Genomic DNA, 26,781 nt, shown 5'->3' with positions numbered 1-26,781 from the left:
TACAAATTGAACATAATTAAAGCATAGTGGTTAATCACAAAAACAATATGTAATTATATATGTGTTTTCCGATGGTCTTAGGCGACCCCTGTGAAAGGGTTGTTCGACTCCCAAAAGGGTCGAGACCCACAGGTTGAGAACCACTGGTTTAGAAGATTAACTCAGTCAAGGCCAAAGAACTCACTCTTAGAGAACAAAAGCTCAAACTAAGAAAGGCTTTATTTTAAGACAAAACAAACAGGAAAAAGACATCCAAATGCAAGTGAGAGAGTTCACTGTATTTTTTAAAAGAGAAAGCTGCACTTAGGTGTCAATTAAAACCAGAACCATTGTAGAGATGCCTGATGTTTGTGGTGACAGTTACAACATGTGTTTCCCTGAGAAGTCTTTCTATGGTGGCATAAATGTGGGACTGCATGACAAGAGTGAAGCAATACAAGGTAGAATGGCAAGTGGGTAAATGCTCTAATGTGCTCTTGTTCTGTTTTGAAGAATTAAAGAAAGCAGCAGGTCACCTCACAAAGAACTATATTGTCAAAAAACACTTACAAAAGTTGAAAATGGATGTGAGGTTGTTACTAAAGGTATATAGGGAGGTTAGTGGGGGAAAAACACTTGTGTTCTCAAAAACCAGGTTTCACACAATAACAGGCACTAAAACTAGTTGTGTGTGCTTGCAACAAGAGAGAATACTCTTAACGATGGCTGGTCTTTTTCATGACATGCAGGAAATCTTCCTCATTGACTTCCCCGTCTCCATCTCGATCAGCTTTATCGATCATTTCCTGCATGACAGTAAGGATTCAGGTTAGATTAATTCATAATGAAGCTAAAATGTGAGCAAGCAACAGGCTTTTCTAATACTACATGAATAGACAATTGTCCAAGGTTCCTGAAAAGTTATCTGAAATCTAAGTCATACTTTGTCATATATATCACCTAGAAGGGAGCTCGAGTGGATTCCCAAAGCCTAACACTGAAAGTAAAACTGTCCATGTGTATATTTTTCTGAGAGCAGGGTGCATAGGTTTGTCACACTACAAAAGGGAAATTAAGTGGTCAACAGAGGGACAAGAAAAAACACTAGTTTTCCTTCAAAGTGGTGCTCACATCAGACAAAATGTAACTCAGAAGAGTCACCCAGAGCTCCAACCAGGAATTCTGGGTTCCAGGCTGGTGCATTACAAACCTGAAGCTCCTCATCAGTCATGTCCTCACCCAACTCCTTGGATACACGTTTGAGATTGTCGAACGATATGGTCCCAGTTTCATCATCATCAAAGAGCTTGAAAGCTTTCAGGATGTCTTCTTTGGAATCTTTCTCGCACTTAACAAGTAGAACATAAAATACATGAGTAATGAAACACTGCAGTTATTCATTACTGTATAACCCCTCTGCCCTCCCCTACATCATTGCTTGGTCTTGGTGACAGCATTTGTGACATAGGTCCTAGGAGATCAAACATCATTCAGGGTAGAAAAAGAGGACAAACTCAATGACATTACAAACCCTAGAAGCTAAAAAGGAACTTAATAAAACACTGCACTTAACGCATTCTTTCTATACAAACCAAAGAGAAACTGGACTTGTTTTTAAAATACAGTAGGAGAGGGGTGCAGTTAAAATTAGGGAAAATATAGGGCCGCACCTTGTCAAAATGTGAGATACTGTAATATTGTTGGTGTTTATAGGTTTTATTGCTTGTGGTTATCATATTGACATACCAGTTAAAGAAAGACAATAGCAAAAAAGTGACAGCAGTAGTACCTTCACTACAGAGGGTAACATGACTTTTCCTGTGATTGTGGTCTTAAAGAGCTAACTTACCATTTTTTGAGTCATCACAGTCAAGAAGTCATTGAAATTCATTTTTCCTGTACCTTCTGGATCGATTTGACTTATCATCTTCATAATCTCTTCTTTCTTTGGTTCAAAGCCCATTGCTCTCATCACCACCTACAATGAAAACAGGAATATCTCAATATACACATGTAAATATAGCAAGAGCAAAAATGACAGTGTTGGGAGCATTAAGCCAGCATCTGCACTCATTTTATTGAATCACACTTGAAGTAAAGATAGGAAAACAGCACAATGTATTCTTCCCTTGTTACTTTTTTCAGGGAGAAGAGGACAACGGGAGTAGAACGGTGACAAGGAAAGAAGACAACGAGGCACAGGAAAGGAAAGGAGGCAGAGCAGGAATGTACAGATCTTGCCTTGAGCTCTCTAACATCAATGGTCCCAGTTGAATTAGTATCGAAGAGATCAAAAGCTTGGCGTAGCTCCTGTATCTGCTGTGAATTAAGCTCCAGCTTAGGACTCAGTCTTTTTGGCTGGGAAGATGATGCCACGCTTGTCTTATGGCTAGAAGAAGCCTTTAGATGGTTTACAAACACATAAGCACAATATTATGTAACGTAGTCCATATATTACATAAAATAAAGACAAGCATATATGCTTTTAAAATACTTTATACCAACCAATCCCAAAGCTTTGCTTAATTGGAGGTATAATAAGGTTTATTGGGAATAACAATCTTTCCATGCACCTCTATCCCTCCCTCTGTTTACTATTGTTTCTAGAAGCAAGGACCAAAAGCTAGCTAAGAACCAGAGTGTGGATAACTGTACAGATGACAAACATTCCCTGAATTCTAATTCTAGAATGTCCTTACAACCGCCACTCGCGGTACTCCGTTTCCCTCTAAGTATTAGTTCTGATTACTTCTAGATTTGGCCAAATATTAATAAGATGTACATTCTGTCAATATCAAATAATAAAACTCAATCCATTGGGCACATCTCTATCTGCCTTCCCCAAGCAGGTCAGAGCGTCTCCCGAATGGCCCTACATTTAAATTTCAAAATGAGCGTTAACAAATATCATAAACCTCCCCCCAAACACTGTGAGTCTAAGAGGGGTCAGACCTGTGGAGGTTCCGAGTCTTCTTTGGCCTGGAACAGCTTGCCAAGAGGGCCGCGCATGCCCGGGGGGCGGCTGCGGGCCGGCTGCGTGTTAAGAGGAGGCAGCGAAAAGGCACAGGCCCCACCGCGAGGAGGCTGGGGTTTCTTCGGACCCTTCAGAGAAAGATAACAGAGTAAGGAGGGACATGCTGAAGCCAAGAACCGCACGGGAAAGACAGAGGGAAGGCCTAGACCTGGTTAAGGGCTAAGCCTCCAGAAAAGGGGCGCGGCAGAGGGCGGCACTCACCATTTCCAACCGACTCCCGCTCCCGGTTAAGGTAACCAATGAATATTCACTAACTGGGCGCGGTTCCCGTCGCGCCACGCTGCGCAGCCCCGCTCCCCATTGGTGACGCGCTCGCCAACGCCGCTCGCCACCGCCGCTCGCCATTGGCGTAGACCTTGAATGGGCGGGACCAACTGACAAAGGCCCCGCCCAAGTCTAGGAGCGCGCGCTCCTGGCGCAACCCTGACCTCATTGGGCAGGGCCACGCCTCGTGCGTAGATTGGGTGAGCCCGCGCCTAGCCGAGCAGGTCCCGGTCTTAAAGGAGCCTCCGCCTGTTCTTTGCTCACGCGGGCTCCAAGAAAAGGGTGGCGGCCAGCGACCGAAGCTCTGTAGGTGCCGGCTGCAGCCGTGCTGAAACTTTCAGGGGGGACGTTTACGGACGGGTAAGGGTCGCGACCTCTCCCTTGGAGGCTGCCTTGTGTTGGCGACTGGGCGGGAAGGCAAGAGGCTGGGTGGGGCGGTCCAGGTCCGGGCTTTATAGTCTGGCCTAACCAGCGGTTCTCAACCTGTGGGTCGCGACCTCTTTGGCGGTCGAACGACCCTTTCACAGGGGTCGCCTAAGACCATCCTGCATATCAGATATTTACATTACGATTCATAACAGTAGCAACATTACAGTTATGAAGTAGCAATGAAAATAATTTTATGGTTGGGTCACAACATGAGGAACTGTATTTAAAGGGCCAGAAGGTTGAGAACCACTGCCTAAGACTGAATTAGGGTTAGAGGGCCTCACACCTTATGTGTTGGAGTGCAGGTTATTCACGAGGAGACCCAAAGAAGGGAAGGGACTGCGGAGCATTGTCGCACAGGTTCGAACGACTGGGGCTTAGAAGCCGAATCCAGTTGAGGCTTTCTTTGAAGGTGTCCTTTTGAGAGTATCCCGCCCCTCCCCCCCCCCCCCCCCCCACACACACACACACAACCAGACCAGGTTCCAAGTGAGAATCACTTGAGTTCTTCCTTGGCTAAAGCAGCCCAGGAAGGTGGTTGGGGGCCTGGGAACGGACTTGGGAATGAAGGAGATATGAGCAAGCATGAGAGGGAGAGGGCATCACAATACACTCTTTTTGACACCCAGACACTTGAAGGCAGATAGGGAGGAGCATTCCAGGGGAGACATTCTCTTGAGTCAAGTCGCAGAGGAGTTTCAGAAGTGTGAGGCATGCTTGGAGGTGTATAAGGGGGCGGGTGTATGCAAAGGAAAGCTGTAGCGGAGGAGCTGCAAGTGCGGGGTCCACCCTCCTCAACCAGCCCTGTGTTAAGAGCTCTAGGGCTCCACGTAGCTTTGAGCCCTTACCTGCTTCCCCTCTGGACATTGGGGCAGTATTTAGGGAGGCAGGGCCCAGAGCAAAAGTTTTTCAGACTGAGAAAGGCCTGAGGTTTATTAGCATTCCTTAAATGAGAGTGTTTACACACCTGTCCTTTGCCCTCTTCCGCTTTGAACATGAACTGGGTCCAGACCTTTTGGTCAGGTTATATATGATTCCTTTTTTTTCTGTCCCCTCCACATTAACCAGCTTCTAAGTTCTACCCTTAAGTGCCATTTATTTCTTTTCTTCTTTTCCACCTCTGCTGCTCCACTCCCAATGTGGGCCTTCAGCATCAGCCTCCCAACTAGTCTAAGTCCAAGTTCTCACCTTGGTCTGCAAGGCCTGGCATGACACACCCCCTCCTCTCCCCAGCCCCCCCAGCCCTGGGACACTGGCTTCCTTATTGGGCCTCAAAAGCACAGGCACACCCCTACCTTAAAACTTTTGCTACAACAGTCACTTCTGCCTGCTTGGTCCACTTCTCCCCCCACCCCCCAGACTTTGCTTCACTATTACCTTCTCAGTGAGCGACCCTAAGCTCCTTATTTAGCCCTGAAGCCCCCAGCACACCCAAGCCCCACCTCTTGCTCTACTTTTTTCCCCACAGTGCTTATCACCTTCTAACCTACGGTACCTTTTACTTATTTATTTTGTCTTTATTGCCCATCCAGCAGAAGGTTAGCTCTTTGAAGGCAGGAACCTTTGTTCACTACCAGCACACCAGTACCTGCAACAGTGAGAGGGGACACATACTAGGTGCTCAATAAATCTTGGTTGAAAAACTGGTGAGTAATCCCCCTGTTTCCTGCTTCTTACCTGTTTAGTCTACCCGGTTCTATCAGGTTAATCTTCCCAGGGAAAAGCTCTGGTCAGGTCACCCCCATACTTTTACACCTTCAGTGGTTCCCCTGGGTACAGAGTAAAGTCCAGACTCAGCCTAGCATCTGAGCCTCCTGCCCAGTTTTGCCCCTGCTAGTCTTTCTTATTTCGTGTCCCTCCACACCCTACTTCCCAGTCAGTTTGTAGGTGGCAGACTGACAAGAAACAACTACACGTTCTGTCTTGACTGTGCACCAGCTGTGTGACTTTAGGCAAGTCGCTTGACCTCTCTGAGCCTCAGTTTGTCCTCTGTTGAATGAGACCAGTACCGTCTCCCTAACTGGATACAGGTTTTCAGACAATATAAGTTCTTTTCTCTGATTTGCTCTTGTCATTCCACCTACCTAGCATGCCTGGAGCCTTAGACTTGGCTAAAATCCCTTCTCCATACTGCAGCCAGAGTGATTTTTTTGATCTTAACACTCACCCCGGCTTACAACTTCCAAGGGCTACCCCATTTCCTCAAGTAACTTCTTAACCTTGCATGCTCTCCATTTTGCTCCCAATCTTTTTATTAACTTTTACAATCCTAAGTCACTGATGTGGTTTGTTTTGTTGTTGTTTTTTGTTTGTTTGTTTTTAGAGAGAGGGGAAGGGAGGGACAGAGAGAGAGAGAGAGAGAGAGAGAGATCGTGCAGTTGCCTCCCATATGCTCCCCGACTGGGGATCGAACCCACAGCCTTTTTGATGTACAGGATGATGCTCCAACCAACTGAGTCACCCAGCCAGGACTTTGCTCCCAATCTTGCTTCACACTCACCATGACATTTGTCATAATTGCCACAGCATGCTGGCTCTGTGCCATCACCTCATCATTCTCACCCTGAGCCATGGAATGTCTTTTAGGACACCCACCCCGGCCACTTGACTCACTCCTTCCGGCCTTGAGAGCTCAGCTCAGGGATTGCCTTCTGGACCCGGCTTCCTGCTCTGGGGTTACCCTCAGCAGAGCTCAAAGGCACTTTGGCAATGCTCTCCTAGGTCTGTCTCTCACACTAGGTGGTGGGCTCCTCCTTCTGCAGGTTCTGTTTAGCAGTGGCCAGCATGTGGTGTCTTGTGAGGGAGAGAATGTAGGAACAAGTGAGCTGACACACCTGGGTGCTCTTTTACAAGCTGCAGCTCCCTTTTATCCCTGGGGCTTGTTTGGGCCCCACCGCAGCTCCGGGGTCAGTAGGAGAGATTGGCTTCCCTACAGGTGCAGTCTCTTAGACCAGCCGCAGCAGCGCAGATCAACCCAGACTCCATTCCAGGCTCTTTGCTGGCCCTCCAGGGGCTCACAGCCTAGTGGGCCAAGACAGATGAGGAGGAAAGGTATAAACCAGTGTGCAAAGTGATAGAATGGTGCTAAGGAAGCTGCTAACCTTTCTTAGGGAGGGAGAAGGGGTTTCACAGCGGTGACAGTTGAGCTAGGCCTTGAAGGATGAGGAGGAACTCACCATGGAGCAGAGAGGAGAGAGGAGACCGCATATGCTAAAGCTCACAGGCATGCTGTTGGCTTTCCCAGTGGCCACCATATTTCTGTGTCCTAAAAGTAAATAGATAAGCAGAGAGATGGATGACTGACAGAAACATACAGATAACTCAAATCTGTGAAAGGACAAGGACGGAATATTCATCTTTCTCTGTCTGGTTTGACATGGACAGACTGCCCCTTCCTTTTCTCTCCAGGACTCAGCCGTGTGGAACTTGTCCCAGCAGAAAGGAGAAACAGGCTTCACTCACTCCTCTCTTCATTGGATCCTGTCAGCAGCCCTCCTCCTCTTGCCCTGAAGTTGAGTGAAGCACTTGGATTTCACCAATAGAAGGTAGCTCTCTTTTCCTAGATTCTTTGCAGCCTAACACTTTGTCCCAGTGTATAGAAGAGCACACATATACTGGTTTTTAATGGATTCAGAGATCTGCCATGTTAAAGGAGAAAGACTTCAGGCTTCTGATTTGTGAACTTTAACAATCAGCGTCTCACACGTTGCTCTTTGGGGACTTATTTTCCCCTTCAGAACTGTTCTGAGTGAATGTGCAGTAAAGTAGAACTGAAAATTTACCATTTTCACCATTTTCAATTCTACAGTTCAGTGGCATTTAGTAGATTCACATTGTTGTGCAGCCATCACTACATTCCATCTCCCAGAATTCTTTTCATCTTGTAGAACTGAAACTCTATTATATCTATTAAGCAGTCGCTCCCCAATTCCCTCTTCCCCCAGCCCCTGCACCCAACATTCTACTTTCTGAATGTCAGAATGTCTCCTTTTTTGAATTTTATGTTATTGTGGAAAGAACACTGAACATGAGATCTATCCTCTTAACAAATATGTAAGTGTACACTACAATATTGTTGGCTATGGGTACAATGCTGTTCAGCGAATTGCTAGAACTTATTGCTCTTGCTTAACTGAGGCTTTCTGCCCACTGATTAGCAACTCCCCATTTCCTCCTCCCCTAGCCCCTGGTAACTCTTTGATTCTATGAATTTGACTATTTTTTTGTTGTTGTTGAATTTGACTATTTTAGATACCTTAGATAAGTAAAATTGTCTTTCTGTGACTGGCTTATTCACTTAGCATAATGTCCTCAAAGTTCACCCAAGCTATCACATATTATAGAATTACCTTCGTTCTAAGGCTGAGTAGTATGCCATTTTATATATATAGCACATTTTCTTCATTTTTTTTTAAATATATTTTATTGATTTTTTACAGAGATGAAGGGAGAGGGAAAGAGAGTTAGAAACATCGATGAGAGAGAAACATCGATCAGCTGCCTCCTGCACATCTCCCACTGGGGATGTGCCCGCAACCCAGGTACATGCCCTTGACCGGAATCGAACCTGGGACCCTTCAGTCCGCAGGCCGACGCTCTATCCACTGAGCCAAACCGGTTTCGGCCACATTTTCTTCATTTATCTGTCGATGATATTTAGGTTATTTTCTATCTTGGCTATTGTGAATAATGCTGCAATAAAGCTTAGGAGGGCTCATCTCTTTGAGATCCTGATTTCAATTCTTTTGGGTATATACACAGAGGTGGAATTCCTGGATAATATGAAAATTCCGTTTTTAATTTTTCGAGGAACCTCCATACTGTTTCCCATAGCAGCGGCACCATTTTATATTCCCACCAATAGTGCACAAGGATTCCATTTTTTTTCACATTCTCATCAGCATGTTATTTTCTGTTTTGGGTTTGTTTGTTTGTTTGTTTGTTTTTATAATAGCCATCCCACTGAGTGTGAGGTAGTATCTCATTGTGGTTTTGATTGGCATTTCCCTAATGATTAGTGATGTTGAGCATCTTTTCATGTGCTTGTTGGCCATCTGCAATGAAATGTCTTTTTTGGAAAAATGTCTATTCAATCAGACCTATTCTTGGTGTTCATTTTAACCTGAGCATATTAGCAATTAGGGGATTAAGGGGGATGGGTTGTCAGTGGGACCTGGCTCATTCCCCAGGATAGTCTTGGGTACCCCAGCCCCTAGAGACAACTAAAGTATCACCAAAGTTTTTACCTGGCTCATAGTATTTATACACTTTAAAATAATTTGTATATAATTTGATACAACATAGATTTGATTTTGTTCTTGTTTTCACAAGAGGCTGGTTTGCTAAGCATCGCATGAGACTTGTTTGAATGGTGTGGATCCATGTGGGCAGGATGGGTTTCTTCTTTTCCCTCTAAGATCCCCCCCTAGAGATGGAGGGGAGACAGCTTTAAGGCTTCTTGCTTTTCTAGTAGGGCAGGTGGGCTATGGAATTGACAACTGTGCTATTTGAATTGCAGGACTGTGAAGAATACTGGTGTGGATTTCCTGGGGCTGCTGTAACAAATGACCACATACTGTGGGGCTTAAAACAACAGACATTTCTGCCTGGCATGCATGGCTCGGTGGCTGCATGTTGGCCTAAGAACCAGGAGGTCACAGTTGGATTCCTGGTCAGGGTACATGCCCTGGTTGTGGGCTCGATCCCCAGTAGGGGGCACGCAGGAAGCAGCCAATCGATGATTCTCTCTCATCATTTATGTTTCTCTCTCTCTTTCCCTCTCCCTTCCTCTCTGAAAAATATTTAAAAAAAGAAAAAGAAGGCTTCATCACAAACAGGACCATTTTTGGAGCTGAAATGGAACCAGCAGTTGGCGAACCAAAGAAAGACCAGGTCACAGGGACACGTTTGACAGAAGACTTTCCAAAAGTGAGTACTGGCACAAAAAAGGTTAGCCCAAACCAGATAAGGGCAAAGTCAAGCACATACATACCAGTAAGCCATTGATAATTAGCTGTGGGTTAAACATTATATTTGGTACATTTATTAAATCAATTAATGTTGAATATTGTTTTTCTAGATAAGATAGATATCTTTATTTGAGGTACCAGCTACTGCTGTGTACCAGTGTCAGAACATAGTGGTTTAAAACAACACCCATTTCTTTGTTCACGATTCTATGGTTTGGGCTGGGCCTAGTGGGAAGTCCATGGCTAGTCTCCCCTGGGCTCACTCCCAAAGCTGCAGTCATGGGAACTTCCTAAGGTGTATGTTCCAGGTGGCCTCACACGCCTGGCAGGAACTGCTGGCTGTCAGCTGGGTGCCTCAGTTTGCCTTCATGTGGGCCCAGCAGGCTAGACTAGGCTTCTGGGTAGAATGGCAGAGGCCTTCCTCAGGGGCGACAGGGGCAATAGCAAGGCCTCTCAGAGATTTTTCCATTCACTTTTAATGAATGCTGATGCTTCAGAAATGTAATCATGCCCAACTAAATTGTGTTTATATCAAATGTTAATAAAGGAGAATTCCCGTGGGCCACCGCATCCCCCTGGTTGGGGGGTCGAGCTCAGAGTGAAGTCTCCTCTGCGCCCTGGAGTTGAAGGTTCATCTGAGATTCTGTGTTCAGACGAACTAGCAGAGTCACGTGCCAGCTAGACTTCCTCATTTGAATAAATTAGTATTTTACTGATACTCAGCAACCAAAAAAAAAAGCCTAGATTCCAATGGTTCTATCAAAGGTTGTTCCAATACATTTAAACTACTAAGATCAAAAGAACACTTTCATCTGAACTTATTTATATATTCTGTGTGAGACATCTCTGAAAAACAGGAAAACAAAAGGTTGGAAGGAACCCAGTGGCCTAAACATTCTCTTATCTCAAGATCATACTGCAATTAAAATAGCTTGTCTAGATGAATTCCTTTCCTATTAACACTCTCTCTAGAGCAAGAGTTTTGTTTTTGAAATACAAATTGGAAATCCTTAAATCACTTGTGATCCTGAACTAGATAACTTTAGGTTAAGAATATATTTTGAGCCGAACTGGTTTGGCTCAGTGGATAGAGCGTCGGCCTGCGGACTCGAGGGTCCCGGGTTCGGTTCTGGTCAAGGGCATGTACTTTGGTTGCGGACGCATCCCCACTGGGGGGCATGCTGGAGGCAGCTGATCGATGTTTCTCTCTCATCGATGTTTCTAGCTCTCTGTCCCTCTCCCTTCTTCTCTGTGAAAAATCAATAAAATATATTTTTTTAAAAAAAGAATATATTTTGAAATGTGAAAGAAATGTATACTTAAGTAGTTGGAAGCAGTAGATAGAAATAGATATATAGATGGACAGATAAAGATTGGGCACTTATATATTTTTTTTCAATTACAATTGACATACAATATTCTGTTGGTTGTGGGTCTACAGCATGGTTATTGGACATTTATATGACTTATGGGGGGATCACCCCAATAAGTGCCCATCTGGCACCATGCGCAAGTATTGCAATGTTGTTGACTGTATTCCCTATGCTGTAGCCAGTATTATCTATAATAGCTGAGATATGGAAGCAAACTAAGTGTCGATCAATAGACGAATGAGTAAAGAAAATATGGTATATATATAAAATGGGCCCCTTCTTGGTTTGCCTTATTACATTTAACCTTTCTTTTTGTAAATTTAAAAGATATGTACCTGGATTTGCTTACGTTTTTTAAGAATGTTTGAGAATATATATCACAGTGAATCAGAAAAAAATACTCTCTAAGATGTTGATTTTAAAACTCCCCTCAGTAACCCATTCTTGAGTTTCGTTACCTGTTTCCAGTCTGGAGTTTTATTCTTCCTTCTAATACATGTTCCTTGTCCATTGTGCCCACTTCACCTGCATTGTTTCTCATGGCCATGAAGAGGGGTTATTTCACCTGATCTCTAACTGCATGGCATTATAGGTGTGATGAAAGACATCAGCCCCGCTTTAGACCCAGTCAGACTTTGCAGAAACCTAGAGAAATCAATTAGAGAAGCGGGGCGGGTCAGAGTTATTTGAAAAAAAAAAACTGAACTTGGGAGGAGGGGACGAGAGAGGATTGCCAAAAACAGGACTGAATGGGATTAGTGTTTAATTTGCCTACGCCCTGGGAATATCTTAGAAATTTCAGTCAAGGTGTAAGTTATTGAGCATGATATGATTACATGTATGTGGGAGTAATCAAAACAGTGTAGGCAAGACTGAGTTGAAAAGATCATTTGGTGGGAGTGGCATAGTGAGACCTGGACAAATGATGCCAAAGCTCCAGAACCATCTGCAGATGCCCAGTGGACCCCAATAAAAATGTCATTCCTAATGGGACACCAGGGTGGCAGGGGTGGGTCTATAGAAGGGGCCCTGGCACCCCTGGAGTCTCCTGCATCTCAGTTGTATAGGTATGTAAGGAATAAGTAGGTGAGTTTGCTTGTTTGTGCTTAATCAGGAACAGAATTTCTTTAAGATTTTTACTTTCTAGACCCCACTTTGATTTACTATACATTAGCTTAGGAAAAATGGGGGTTTGTCATCTTAAGGAAGTCCACATTTGGTTTTAGAAAGACCTGAGAGAGAGGAAGGATATCACAGGTCCTCCTTTGGGGATTCTTGTAGCCAGCATAATAAACATGCAGCAGCCACAATTTTGCATTGACTCCATGGAGTGAGAATATTTAAGTGCTTACACGTGGTACTCTGTCCTTCCATTATTTACCAGAGTTGGAATTTAGCTAAGAAAGTGTCCATGTTGCAGGAGCTGAGATGTAAAGATTAAATAGAGCTCTTTTGCCCGACCGTGGTGGCTCCCTGGTTGATCGTCAACCTATGAACCAAGAGGTCACAGCTCAATTCCCAGGCGGGGCACATGCTCGGGTTGTGGGCTTGATCCCCAGTGCAGGGCATGCAGGAGGCAGCCGATCAATGATTCTCTCTCATCATTTATGTTTCTATCTCTCTCCCTCTCCCTTCCTTTCTGAAATCAATAAAAATATATTTAAAAAAAAATACTAGAGCTATCCCGGATTCATTGACCTCAGAGCTCAGAGAAGGGAAAGCAAAGCCCTGGGCCTGGCTAACAGATCACCCATCTTCACGGAAGCCCCACCAGCAAATGCCATTGGATTGTAACAGTCTTGGGCATACTAAGGCGAGAAATGGTTAGACAGTGAGCCCAATGCCACCCAGCTCAGCCCGATAGGGTCAGGGAGAAAAAGGGCCTGACTTTCTCTTACAAGTATGAAGACTGGGCTCTCCTCTTTCTCATGTTTTAAGTTCACTCTGATGTTGAGTGGGAGCATGTTTTGTTTTTGTTTGTTTGTTTTGCCTTATAAGTGTCCAGAAATCAGCTACCAGAAGCAAAGATATCACTTTTGGTTTTTTTTCATATTGTCCAGTGTTTTATGTGTGTGTGTTTTTAATATATTTTTTTTATTGATTTCAGAGAGGAAGGGGGAAGGAGAGAAGGATAGAAACATCAAGGATGAGAGAGAATCATGGATCGGCTGCCTCCTGCAGGACCCCCACTGGAGATTGAGCCCGCAACCCGGGCATGTGCCCTGACCAGGAATCGAACTGCGACTACCTGGTTCATGAGTCAATGCTCAACCACTGAGGCATACCACCTGGGCCATATTGTTCAGTTTTGATCATAAGGCGTTTATGTTCTTTCAGAGCTGCCTCCTTTGCCTTTCACTGAACACACAGCAGATATTGGGTCATCAGTGCAGCCAAAGTCTTTCTCAGTCTCATTTGCTCTCGCTCTTCCCTCCTCACTGATCCCGGGAGAGGAGCTTGCCACCGGGGATAGAATACCAGAATTCTATAAAGCTTCTAACCTGGTTCAAGAAGGGTTTCAAACAAAGAGATGGACCTGCCCTCTCAGTGGTTCATGACATGTGAGTTCAGGCTCTTTGTAGGTTCCAGTTCTCACCGTATCTGTGCCCCCTGCCGTCCCTCTCTCTCCACAGGCTAAGAAGTGCACGGTGATTGGAGGCTCTGGGTTCCTGGGGCAGCACATGGTGGAGCAGTTGCTGGCAAGAGGCTACACCGTCAATGTGTTCGATATGCGGCAGGGTTTCGACAACCCACAGGTGCAGTTCTTTCTGGGGGACCTCTGCAACCAACAGGTAATGGGCCAACCAGCCTTACCTATTTCCCATTGGCCCCAAATGGAAAGCGGTGGACTTCCCCTACTCAGAAGCCAGGCACATTGTTGTTCCAAAAAATTTTTATTTTGAAAAATATTAAAGTTAGAGGAAAGAATTTGACACACACCCACATTCTTACTCCTCAAATAAATAACTGTCATTTCTGTCCCTACTACTTCACTCTGCCATGGTAGTGCAAAAGCAGCCTGGGCAATACATGCATGAATGGGCATGGCCATGTGCCAATTAAACTTTATTTACAAAGTTGATCATGGACTGTAGTGTAGCTGGTAAGCTGCTACTCCAGTGTGTACCCAAAAGTACAATTCTGGGGTTTTTTAATTTTTCTATTATTTTTAAAAAATGTTTGTATTGATTTCAGAGAGGAGGGGAGAGGGAGCAAGAGAGAAACATCAGTGATGAGAGAGAATCATTGATCAGCTGCCTCCTGCATGTCCCACACTAGGGATTGAGCCTGCAACCCAGGCATGTGCCCTGACCATAATTGAACCATTGAACCTTTTGGTTCATAGGTTGACGCTCAACCACTGAGCCATACCAGCGGGCTGCCAGGGATTGTTTAAATTTTTATTCAGATATAACTCACATTCCATAAATTTTCTATTTTTTAAGTATTCAATTCAGTGGTTGTTAGTATATTTATAAAGTTGGGCGGCCATCACTACTAATTCCAGAACATTTTCATCGCCCCAGAAGAAAAACTCCAGGCACATTAGCTTCCCATTTCCTCTCCTACTCACCCAGCCACTCATCTCCCATCTCTGTGGATGTGCCTATTCTGGACATTTCATACATGTGTAATTATACAGTGTTTGTCCTTTTATGACTAGCTTCTTTCACTGAACATAATGTTTTCAAGCTTTACCCATGTCAACAAAGTATTAATATTTTGGATTTTGTTAGATTTTTGCCAAACTGCTTGACAAAGCTGCTACATCAATTTTTCGTCCCCACCAGCAGTGTGGGAGTACTCCCATTGCTGCATATCCTTGCCAACACTTGGTACAGTTAGTCTTTTTGGAGTCACTGTTGGGCAATGCTTAATCACATGTCCTCCCTGTTTGGGAGTGAGAATGAGATCATCACTGAATGCTGAAATCAGTTGGTAGAAGGTTGCTGGGGAGGAACCTATTCACACAGTCTCAAATGATCACCCCACTGAATCACTTTTAAAAATTGTTTTTAATCTTCACATGAGGATATTTTTTCAATTGCTTTTCAGAGAGAGTGGAAAGGAAGGGGGAAGGGGATAGAGAAAGAGAAACATCAATTGCCTCCCACACATGCCCCGACTGAGGCCGGGGATGAAATCTGCAACCCCAGTATATGCTCTCGGCTGGGATTGAACCCTTGACCCTTCGGTGTGCAGGCCGACACTCTAACCACTGAGGCACGCCAGCCAGCGCCCACAGATTACTTGTTAATTACACAAAGAAAGAGGTACCTTTTTGATGGCCAGAATCTGACAGCCATCACCTTAACCAAGTGATCAAAGCCAACATGCCAAAAGTATTAGGCCTGAATCTAATCATGAGGAAACAGACTAATCCAAATTGAGGGACACTCTGAAATAACTGGCTTGAAAAGTGACAGTGTTCCAAAAGACAAAAAAATAATAAGATAGGGAGATTGTTCCATATTCAAAGACTTAGAAGAGGAACGAGGACTAAATACAACGTGTGATCAATCTATGATTGGATTTTAGATCCAAATATGAAAATCGCTATAAAGGACATTATTGAGACCATTGGGGAAATTTAGATATAGACTAATTATTGGACAAGAGTGTCCTCTCTGTTACATTTCTGCATGTGATCATTGTTTTCTGGTTATTTAGGAAGATGGCTTTGTTCTTAGGAGATGCTAGGTGAAGAGTTTAGAGGCAAAGTAACCTGATGTCTGCAACTTACTCTCTAATCGTTTCAGAAAAAAAATCATATGTCTATGTGTATCTACATAGAGGGCATTGCAACACAATATTAATCATCAGTGAATCTAGGCACATAAATCATATATCTATGTGTATCTACATAGAGGGCATTGCAACACAATATTAATCATCAGTGAATCTAGGCACATAAATCATGGGCGTCTTTGTCTTGGTAATGTTAGCATCTATTGATGGTCATTCTTAGATCTTATTACTTATTTAAGGCTTTGCCAAATGGTGACATGCTATCATTCTTACTTTGTTTCTTACCCCAGATCTTTGTAACTTATGCAGATTAAATGTGTGATTCCTTCCCTTTATTTACCAGTTTGCAGAAGGAATTCGTATTTTACTGGTGATCAAATTGTCCCTTCTTTGGCCAGTGGGAGCCTTTATAAATTGGCTCTTAGTCCTTTTAGCAGGACCCCAAGAGTCTTGGCGAGCTTTCTCACTTTCCAGTATGACAAGGTGTTGCTGGCTTATCTCATCTATTTCCTGCCCCAGATCTGCAATCAGGCATTGCTCTGGGGAGCTCTGGTTCCTCTTAGCAGTAAATTAAACATACCTGTTTTCAACCCCTTTAACACTATACTTTCTGTCCGGAAGACAAAACAGGCTGGGTGCTTAACATGTTAAGGTTGTTGTTTTATGTCTAGTTTCACAGAAAAGAATACTCCTGTATATTGGCCATTTACACTGTCATGTTGTGGGACTTTTTCATATGATTTATAATTTGTGTCTATAAGCTCATCTTCCCCAGAAGTTTTACCCTCAGGTGTCCTGAATCATGCCCTTACCCCATGGCACAGATGTTGCCTCTGGCCGAGTCCCACCGGCTTCTTTAGGGACCAGTTAATGGGGAGGGGGCGATTAAAGGGACAGCATTTTTTCTTTCGCATGTACTGCTGCACTGTTTGAATCTTTTACAATGAGAATGCATTTCTTTGTTAATTGTAGAATTCTAAAAGGGCAAGACACCTATGCGCCACAGATTGGAGAGTGGGAATGTGAGGAGGCTGTTTACTTGTGTAAGGCGGGAGTGATTTGTTTTGTCTTTGTTTGCTTTTCCAGGACTTGTACCCAGCTCTGAAAGGTGTAAGCACAGTTTTCCACTGCGCATCACCCCCACCATCCAGTAACAACAAGGAACTCTTTTATAGAGTGAATTACATTGGCACCAGGAACGTCATTGAAACTTGCAAAAAGGCTGGGGTTCAGGTAAGGGGAAGGCTGGAGTGAGTGCTGTCACACATTTCTGTGCATGGGTCTGTCCCTGGCTCTCTCTTCCACTCCGTTGGCCTCTGTCTGTGCTCAGGCCACTGTGCTCTGCCTTAATTCAGTGAGTCTAAGGATGAATCTCAGTGTGTGGTAGGACAAGTCACCCCCAACCACATTCTTCAGAATTTGCTTGGTTAACCTTAGCCCTTTCCTCGTCCATATACTTTTTTTTTAATGTTTTTAAAATTGATTTTAGAGAGGAAGGGAGAGAGAGAAAAAAACACATTGATGTGAGAGAGAAACTTCCATCAGTTACCTCCCATACATGCCCCAACCGAGGATCAAACCCGCAAACTGGGTGTGTGTCCTGACTGGGAATCAAACCCGCCCCCTTTTGGTATATGGGACGATGCTCCAACCAACTGAGCCACACTGGCCAGGGTTAATCCATATACTTTTTAGGATCAGCTTGTTGAGTTGATAAAGCCTACTGGAATTGTTATTGTACTTGCATCAAACTTAAAAGTCATTTGGGAGAGAATTGACATGCTTTCAATATTGAGTCTTCCTATCCGTAAATATATGTGATCTCTCTTTATCTCTCTCTTTAATGCCTTTCAGTAGAGTTTTATACTTCATAGTGGTTTTTTACATCTTTTGTCAAATTTATCCCTATGTGACTCATTATGGTTATTGAAATATCTTTTACATCACATTTTCAATTGCTAGTGTATAGGAACACAGTTTGATTTTTGTGTATTGATTTTGTACTCAGCAACTTTGCTGAACCCTTAACTTTAATATTCTCTGTCTATTCATCGTGTTTTCTGTGTCCACATTTCCCATATCTGTGAATGGTGATAGTTTTGTTTCTTCTTTTCAAATTATTATACTTTGTTGTTTGTCTTATCCTAGGACTCCAGGACAGTGTTGAATAAAAGTGGTTGTTATTATTCAAGCCCGGCCAGTGTGGCGCAGTGGTTGAGCATCAGCCTATGAACCAGGAGGTCACATTCCATTAGCAATCAGGGCACATGCCTGGGTTGAGGGCTCGATCCTCAATAGGGGGCATGCCGGAGTCAGCAGTTCAATGATTCTCTCTCAAAATTGATATTTCTTTCTCTCCCTCTCTTTCTCTGAAATCAATACACACACACACACACAAAAAAAAAGATATGATTCAAGCTAATGATATTCAGTGTTGGATGAGATTCCTTTAACTAGATGGGCTGGGAGCTGGAGACCCTCATAAGAGAGCATCTTCCTTTTGAATAGTATTTCTCAAGTGGGCATGGGTGTGTGCCTGCATGTGCTGACATGCCAAGGTTTGTGTCAGAATCAGCAGGGGTCTTCTTCAGACAGAGCTCCCTCAGAGTTTGTGGGCTATCCTTCTGCCATGGAGAATCACTCCCACAGTGAGATACCATGAATAATGGAAGTCTGTTCTATCCCTCAGTTGTGATAGGAGAGAAAAAATGTGAAATCTACTATATTAGCATGTAATGCCATAATGTGCCTGGGATCCTTGTAGCTGCAAAAGATGGTGATCTTTGGATTTTAAGAAAGCCTGAAAAGTGAAGGCACTACAGTCAATAATTTGTATAGTGCCTTGCATACAAGGGTCATGAACAGGTACCATTTGATCCTCTTGCATTCACGACCATTGGAGTGTTTAATTAGGGATCATTCCTGACTGTATTTTTTTTTTCATCTTCCTTTCTCCTCTACCAGAAACTCATTTTAACCAGCAGTGCTAGTGTCATTTTTGAGGGCGTTGACATCAAGAATGGAACTGAGGACTTCCCTTATGCCATGAAACCCATTGACTACTACACGGAGACGAAGATCTTGCAGGAGAGAGTACGTACCTGAGAGCTGGTTGAGTGAGTGACGGGCAAGTGCCAGGAACCATCTGCAGGGCTTAGATTCCTAAGAGAAATATCTGTGAACATGTGAAGTTAGTATTCTGAGGCCTAAGTACCTAACTTGGGAAGTAAAATTTGTGGATGAAATTCAGTTTAAAAAATCATAACAAACTAGCTTAAGCTGGCCAGACACTGTTCTGAGTCTTTTACAGGAACTGCCTCATTTCAATGTCACGAAGATGCCCTAAGGTAGGTACTATTATCATCACCAGATTACAGGTGAGGACAGTTGATGCCCAGAGATTCAGAAGGTCCCTGAGGCCATGCAGCTGGTAGGTGGTGGAACCAAGGCAGTTTAGCTCCAGAGCCTGCTCTCCAGCTCACACTATGCAGGGTTGGTTACTCAGTTGCTATAGAAATCAGAAAGTAGGCAATTTATGGTGATCCAAAGTATGCAGGCAGAACTTGGGCTTCACACACAAGGAGTGTGTTTGCATTTGAAACACCTTCCTGGTGGCACTCTTGTTCCCCTCCCTTCGTAAAATTAAATGGCAGAAGGATCTTGCTTTATTTTAAGGAAAAGTACTTTTCTACTTGACAGCCTGGTTTCTGCGAGAACCCAGATTTAGCAGAAGTCTGAGTTGAGTAACAGGCACCAAGCCTTCAGACTCCCGAGCTCCAGGGACCTTGACAGCAGCTAGTTCCGGGGTTAATGTCCAGGGAGGGCACTGCCGTGAGGATAGCCTTGGCTGAAGGCCACGAATGCTCATCAGCCACAGACAGCTTGCCTTAGCTGGGGTGCTGGGGGTTTACCTCTCCCAGGAGTTTGTAGCACACCACAGCCACTAAACCAGAGTTTATTGTCCAATTGGCATGAGTGCCCCCGCACTACCTGAGGGCCTGCTGCCTGTTTGCTATTACTCCAGCTCAGAAAGTCCCAGGACAACTCATCTTCAGAGAGACACAAGGTCCTCCCCTCTCCAGGGAGTAGAGGCCTAGCCTTTTGCAAGCTGGAGTCCTGTCCCTGCCCCTTAAGCATAGAGAGCCTCACAGAACTCCCACCTTCTTGGACTTGACCGAGAGAGCACCGAAGCATCCAATGGGCCCTGTGCACTCACCAAAGGTGCCTGGGACTCCCACCCTTTGTGCTCAGGAGCTGCAAGCCGCAGCTATGGCCCAGACCTTTGGTGTGTCACTTGCACTGACTTTCGGTGCTTATTGGGAAAAAGCAAAGCCTGAAAACACCCAGAAGTAACCCCCTAAAGCGTCCTGTCAGCCGTTGTTAGCGCACAGTAACTCACTGTCGGTGTTCAGACCTCCCAACATAGAAAATGAATGTGGTGTTGATTTAGGACCCCTTCACCTCTCTTCTTTTTAGTAACAGAGATGAGCCTTGGTAGAGGGCATTGGAAGGCTTATTTAGTCATTTCCCCCATTGCCATGGGGACCAGGGGCCTGGCGGGAAGAGGAGAGACAGCTCTGGGAATCTAATGCGAGGACAATTCTTCACTGTTGGGCAGCTACAATGGTTCTAAACTCAATCAATAAGTCACTTCAACTCTCTGGCACCCAAATATATACAAAAATTTTGCCACTGTAGAGTAGAGATCCTAGGTGAGGTGATAACGATACTTACCAAGTGTACTTACAGAAACAATTGGCAGGGCCATCTCATTTCATTAGCATGCAGCCCTGTCAGGGTAGGCACTGGCACGTTCCCTATTTTTACCAATAACATAACAAATCCTTCAGGAAGTTGTGTAACTTTTGAGGCGAAACCTGTTTCTCTGTACTTTATGCCCTTAAGTTCTAGCTTGTCCATTAAGCCACACAGAATGTAGCATTCCTCTCCTGCTGACAGTGGATGACAGGAATAGTGGCTGCCTCCCTTTGAGTGCTTACTAGGTACTAGGCACTGCTCTGAGGACTTGACCTGTACTGACTGCCCTGTTTCTCCCATATCCTTCACCTTCTCAGGCCCTTCTTCGTGACCCACGTGGATTCATCAGAGCCCCTTACTGGGAGGTGGTGCTCAGCACTAGCCAGGGCAGCCCAAGACTGGCAGAAACGTGCTGTCAGCACATAGAGCTTAAAGCCAGAGCCCCTTAGGTGGCAGCAGCCTCGTGGGAGGTTCAGGGTTGACTGGCTCACCGTAACCCCCGGATCTTTCCCACAAAAGGCTGCCAAGGCTCATCTTCCCCTGGCTGCATTTGTGCATTTTAGTCTTGAACCCAAACCCAGGCCTTTCTGTTTGATCTCACTGGTTTTGACCCAGCTGTCTCCTGCATTTTCCAATTTTGATGGTGGGAGTGGAGGGGTAGAGAAGTATCCAGAATTATACCACTCATTGATGCAGGTCTTCAGCCCCGGGCAGTGGGCAGTACCCGTGTCCCCTGTGGGAGGTGCTGCTTAGCCGGTACAGCACGTCCACTGCTCCTTCTGCTCTCCTTCAGGAAGTCCTGGGTGCCAATGATCCTGAGAGGAATTTCTTAACCACAGCCATCCGCCCCCATGGCATTTTCGGCCCAAGGGACCCCCAGCTGGTCCCCATCCTCATTGAGGCAGCCAGAAAAGGCAAGATGAAGTTCATGATCGGGTAAGTCAGCCCATTGTTGCTTTTCAGCGAGATCCCCTGAACCCATGTAACAAAGATCAGTTACTTTCAGCTCTCTTCTTTTTTTTTTCTTTTGTTATTCCTCACCCAAGGATATTTTTCCATTGATATTTAGAGAGAGGGAGAGGGAGAGACACACAGAGAGAAACATCGATGTAAGAGAGACACATCGATTGGTTGCCTCCCACACATGCCCAGACCAGGGCCAGGGATTGAGCCTGCAAGTGAGGTACATTCCCTTGACCAGGATCAAACCCAGGACCCTTCAGTCCATAGGCTGGATGCTCTATCCACTGAGCCAGACTGGCTAGGGCCAATTCTCTTATGTGGCCTTCTCTACTGCCCTCTACGTTCATTTGCTGAGACTCCCATAGCAAATGACCCAGACGGGGGTGGGGGGCAGGGGGAGCGGGCGGGGGGCTTACAGCAACAGAAAGGAATCCTCTCCCAGTTCTGGAGACCAGAAGTCTGAAATCCAGCCAGGGGCAGGATTGGTTCCTTCAGAAGATTCTGAGGGACAGTCTCATCCAGGCCTCTCTCCCAGCTGGTGGTGGTGGGTGGCAGTCCTTGGAATTTCTTGGCTTAGATAGATGCATCACTCCAGTCTCTGATACCGTCTTTGCATGATCTTCTTTTTCTGTGTGTCTTTGTCCAAATTTCCCTTGGTTTGTAAGAACAGCAGCCACGCCCTAACTGGTTTGGCTCAGTGGATAGAGCGTTGGCCTGCAGACTGAAGGGTCCCAGGTTCGATTCCAGTCAAGGGCATGTACCTTGGTTGCGGGCATATCCCCAGTAGGGGTTGTGCAGGAGGCAGCTGATCAGTGTTTCTCTCTCATGGATGTTTCTAACTCTTTATCCCTCTCCCTTCCTCTCTGTAAAAGATCAATAAAATATATTTAAAAAAAAAAAGAACAGCAGCCATTGGATTTAGGGCCCATTCTACTCCAGTATGACCTCACCTAACCTTGATTACATCTGCAAAAACCCTATTTCCAAATAAGAACACATCTACAAGTTCCAAGTGGACATGAATTTGGGGAGGACACTATTCAACCTGGTGCACTCTCTCTGACAGGCTGGCAAAATATTGGTGTCCCTGTTTGGAAATTGAGGGAACAGGCTCAGAGGGGAAAGCCTGATGCACGGTCAGGGGCCAGGCCCTCAGCTCTTGTTGCATCCATGAAGATAGGAGGAGGCTTTAACATTCCTTTCTGAGCAAGGTGCAGGTGGCGGGGCCTAGCAGGTGGTGGCAGTGTGGCTGGCTGTCTTCCCCAATACATTTACTTTTCCTTCCTTCCTTCCTTCCTTCCTTCCTTCCTTCCTTCCTTCCTTCCTTCCTTCCTTCCTTCCTTCCTTCCTTCCTTTTTCCCTTTTCTTCCTGTCTTTTTCTTGCTACCTTGCCTCCCTGCCTTTCACTTGGCTGCCCTGTCCTATTGCTTTGAGGGATTACACAGAGATGGTAGAAACACATGAGGCCAGAGCAAGGCATTAACCCAGAGTGTCCCGGAAGGAGTGAAAGGCTGCTGCCCAAAGTGGAGTTGAGGGCAGACAACACCAATGTTGGCCACACTGGGATGGGGCAGGCAGGGCACCAAGCTTTCTGATACATTAGTTGGCCCTTAAGTATCCCAGGAGCCCTGGCCCCTTGCACATCTTTAACTGTTACAGATGTCAAGGTGTGTTGGGCTGGCATTGCCAAGGCAGGTAGCAGTCTTTTAAAATGCTGAGACTTGGGCCCTAGCCGGTTTGGCTCAGTGGAAGCGCGTTGGCTCGTGAACTGATGGGTCCCGAATTTGATTCTGGTCAAGGGCATGTACCTCAATTGCAGGCTCGATCCCCGGCCCTGGTCAGGAGGCAACCAATCGATGTGTCTCTCATACATCCATGTTTCTCTCTCTGTGTCTCTCCCCCTCCCTTCCACTCTCTAAAAATCAACGGGAAAATATCCTGGGGTGAGGATTAATAAAAATAAAATAAAATAAAGTGCTGGGACTTGGAAGCAACCCCAGGTTTCTGTGCAGTGTCTCAGCGTGCAGCTGAGTGCTCCCAGCCCAGTGTAACCACATCTGTATGCCCACAGAAACGGGGAGAACTTGGTGGACTTCACCTTCGTGGAGAATGTGGTTCACGGACACATTCTGGCTGCAGAGCACCTCTCCCAAGACACGGCCTTGGGTGGGAAGGTAAGGCACCTGCTTCTCTCAACTCGGCAATGGCTGGCCCACCACATGCTCCCCCTGCATGTTTTTCCATCTTCAGATTTCTTCTCTGTGTGATTGGATGCACTGGCACGTTCCCTCCGTGATTCTGTATCCTGGTAGACCTGCTTTAGGATCCCGTGGGCTTGAGATTAAGCCCCTATGGTCAGGAGTATGGCATCATGGCAGTACCATATCCCACAGGGCAGCCCAAGTCCAGAGGTGTGGGCTGTGGTTGAGAGATTCAGGACCTGGTTCTCTGATTTTAGGGCCTGGTTCTCCATGAACGTAACCTGACTACCTACCATGGACGTGGCTACTCCAGGCAGGGTCCCGTGTACATTGGCCAGAGTGTGTGCTATTCACCCTTCCTCCACTCATTCCAAGTGTCTCCATTTTCTTCTCATCATCCAGCCATGCTCATGCCTCTCACCCCACCTGAGGTGCAGATGTATCTGAACCTCCTGGTGTTTGGTATCCAGTGGGCAGGCTGGGCATGTGGGGGAGGTGAACTCACCCAGAGATGGGAGAGCACATTTGGCCCCTCATCCTTTCCTCTCATTCCTGCCTTGGAATCCCTCCTATTTGGGCCTCATTTGTTTCTCCTGGACTTGTTCCATTTTCCCACTCATATAACTCTTAGGGTGGCTTTTGGTTTAGACCAAGCATGTCAAGCTCAAAGGCTAACACGGGCCAAATAAACAAGGTTTAAGTTTATGTGGGCTGCAAAAAAACAAAAGCTTTAATTTTCATAGAAACGTTGGTTTATTTCTGTAGAGACATGCTGAATACAAAGGGCTAAAATAAATGAGCAATCATTCACATAAAATAATAGAATACTTTAATAAAAAGTAATATTTTTCTTGAACATTAACTTACCAGACACTGAATAACTGCACACGTTAATAAGCATAACACAAATAAACCTATTTTTCTTGTTCTCCGAAAGCGAAATACTTCCTGTTGCGCACACCAAACAAGTCAGTACAAGACTAACTTGGCAACCGGCTGCTAAAATGTTCACTGCTAGTATTAGTGGAGAGAAATGGTGCGCCTGCGTGTAAGGCACATAAGGGAAATGAATGCAACACGATTATAGTAATCAGTCATTAGTGAACGTTGTAGTTTGTTATTAATATGTATAAAGGATATTGTAAAAATTAAGTTATGAAATTTTTATTAAAACATTTCTTACATACCGTTATATTGGCTAGGCTGCAAAAATATTTGTTGTGGCCCGCGGGGCGTGAGTTTGGCATGCTTGGTTTAGACCAAACAAAGCACAGTTGAGAAACTTAATATGACCCATTCGTTGTGCCTGAAGATAAGAAGATGAGTGTCACCATGCTTAACACAGTTACCAAATGAAATTAACAAACGTGCCTTCCCGAATGCAATCTAACTTCACTGAAAAACCTGACTTACAGAGGAAATTTTCACTGCCTTCCCTCTGCTCCTAAAAGGGGCCCATAGCTGCGAATCCAAAGGTTGTCTGCCAGTGGCTGACACTTGTGGATTAGAGGACCACGGAAATGCTGCGATCTGCATGCACTTAATATCCACCTCACTTTTGAGCTGCCCTGCAAAGGAGCTGGGGTGAGCAGGCGGGCAAGGAGTGACCACTGGTCCTAGGCTGAGCCAACAGCTGTGGCTGAGCTCTGAGCATGGCCTGCTCACCCCTCCGGCTGTGGAGCAGTCTCTAACTTCTTGTTCTGTCTTCAGGCATTCCACATCACCAATGACGAACCCATCCCCTTCTGGACATTCCTGTCCCGCATCCTGATAGGCCTCAATTACGAAGCCCCCAAGTACCACATTCCCTACTGGGTGGCCTATTACCTGGCCCTCCTGCTATCCCTCCTTGTGATGGTGATCAGTCCTGTCATCCAGCTCCAGCCCACATTCACTCCGATGCGGGTCGCGCTGGCTGGCACATTCCACTACTACAGCTGTGAGAGAGCCAAAAAGGCCTTGGGCTACCAGCCACTGGTCACCATGGATGACGCTGTGGAAAGAACTGTGCAGAGCTTCCACCACCTGCGGAGGGTCAAGTGAGGCCCCGAGACTGGGCCCTCTCACCACATTCCTCCTCCAATACCTCTCCTCGTGGATCAAGAAACTAACTTCCTTCAAGTGACTTTCTTCTGAGCTCAGGTACCTCCTGCCAGTTAGATAGGAGCACACCCGGCCTTTCCATGACCACAAGTGAAGCCTTAGTGGAAGCACAGGATCAGATTTGGACTTTTAGCGGGCAGCTTTGTATTCTTCTGTTTTGTGTTTTCTCTCCCATCCCCCCTCTATCCTGGGGTCCTTATCATCCCACTGCCCTTGTACATAATCAAGGGAGCTGTAGCAAAGAACCGACCTCTTTGCTAATTGAGGATGGAGAACTAGATTCATTTCCATGCAAACCAATACAAGAGTAGAAGCCACAGACTCTTCAAGGAGCCACATATTACAAACATCCTAGAGGAGAAACAGAAACACATGGTGAGACTGCAAGTGTACATTTCAAATAGAGTTTAGAGCAAGCAAACACTTCCAAACAGCTTAAGCAACTGTAACCCTCCCCCTCCATCCCTCGTGGTTCCCCTCCTTACATGCTTCCAAGTTCTCCAAGGCCCAGCTGCAGTGCCTGTCTGCATTGTTTTTCTTCATAAAACATTCTGTCATGGTCACATTTCACTTTATCAACAGATTCCTGTTGTCCTTAGTGACACAGCAGTGGCCTGACCCGTGGCATGCTCTTTCAGCTGTTTAGCGACTCTCCTGACATCAGACTGCTTGATAGTGTGGTATGGGAAAGGTCAGACAGAAAAGAGTCTCCTTTATCTGCTTGGAGTTTGGACAGAAAGGGCACTTCACTCATAGAACCCTTCACGCAGAACCCTTCCGGCCAATTTCCAGAAGGCCTAGCACATATAATGACTCAGTGTTCTCTCTTTCCTGGTGACGTTCTGCTTACAGAACCTGGTTTCTTCTAAGACTAATTGACATGTAATCTTCAAGACCTATTTTCTTTTCTGCTTTTGTCCAAAGTTGGGGAGGCTGGAATAAAGACATTGCACGTGCCA

The 26,781-nt window shown here is 45.3% G+C and overlaps 2 protein-coding genes across 6 annotated transcripts; one reads left to right on the top strand and one right to left on the bottom strand.

Moving 5' to 3' along the window:
• Window positions 1-201: 201 nt before the first annotated feature.
• On the bottom strand, window positions 202-3,263 carry CETN2 (centrin 2). Its single transcript, XM_014454924.2, has 6 exons — window positions 3,215-3,263; window positions 2,932-3,081; window positions 2,221-2,379; window positions 1,829-1,957; window positions 1,190-1,327; window positions 202-785 (listed from the first exon to the last, which is right to left on the bottom strand). The coding sequence occupies exons 1-6, from the start codon at window positions 3,215-3,217 to the stop codon at window positions 696-698; spliced, it is 669 nt and encodes a 222-aa protein (XP_014310410.1). The 5' UTR covers window positions 3,218-3,263; the 3' UTR covers window positions 202-695.
• A 201-nt stretch (window positions 3,264-3,464) lies between these two features.
• NSDHL (NAD(P) dependent steroid dehydrogenase-like) lies at window positions 3,465-26,781 on the top strand. Of its 5 annotated transcripts, none has more exons than XM_023753037.1 (11): window positions 3,470-3,637; window positions 5,239-5,352; window positions 7,115-7,251; window positions 9,225-9,377; window positions 9,513-9,634; window positions 13,682-13,840; window positions 16,884-17,030; window positions 18,762-18,890; window positions 21,349-21,491; window positions 23,590-23,692; window positions 25,430-26,781. In XM_023753037.1, exons 5-11 carry the CDS (start codon window positions 9,563-9,565, stop codon window positions 25,760-25,762), a joined length of 1,086 nt encoding a protein of 361 aa, XP_023608805.1. In that variant the 5' UTR covers window positions 3,470-3,637; window positions 5,239-5,352; window positions 7,115-7,251; window positions 9,225-9,377; window positions 9,513-9,562; the 3' UTR covers window positions 25,763-26,781. The 5 variants fall into 5 exon arrangements, with proteins under 5 accessions (XP_014310401.1, XP_023608805.1, XP_023608804.1 ...); XM_023753036.1 differs by having other exon boundaries at window positions 9,225-9,383; XM_014454919.2 differs by lacking the exon at window positions 9,225-9,377 and having other exon boundaries at window positions 3,471-3,637; window positions 5,242-5,352.

This window comes from Myotis lucifugus, unplaced genomic scaffold (assembly GCF_000147115.1).
Source record: "Myotis lucifugus unplaced genomic scaffold, Myoluc2.0 scaffold_40, whole genome shotgun sequence".
Lineage (NCBI taxonomy): Eukaryota > Metazoa > Chordata > Mammalia > Chiroptera > Vespertilionidae > Myotis > Myotis lucifugus.
The sequence above is the reverse complement of the archived record's forward strand: the minus strand, read 5'-3'. Positions and strand labels throughout refer to the sequence as shown.

Excerpts from the sequence above, each read along its gene's own strand:
- CETN2 (XM_014454924.2), bottom strand. Across the intron at positions 2,380-2,931 it reads AAGACTCGGAACCTCCACAG|GCTTCTTCTAGCCATAAGAC; the intron begins GTCTGACCCCTC and ends AACCATCTAAAG. Across the intron at positions 1,958-2,220 it reads TTGATGTTAGAGAGCTCAAG|GTGGTGATGAGAGCAATGGG; the intron begins GCAAGATCTGTA and ends TTTTCATTGTAG.
- NSDHL (XM_014454915.2), top strand. The coding sequence starts at position 9,563 with ATGGAACCAGCAGTTGGCGAACCAAAGAAAGACCAGGTCACAGGGACA. Across the intron at positions 9,635-13,681 it reads TGACAGAAGACTTTCCAAAA|GCTAAGAAGTGCACGGTGAT; the intron begins GTGAGTACTGGC and ends CTCTCTCCACAG. Across the intron at positions 17,031-18,761 it reads GCAAAAAGGCTGGGGTTCAG|AAACTCATTTTAACCAGCAG; the intron begins GTAAGGGGAAGG and ends CTCCTCTACCAG.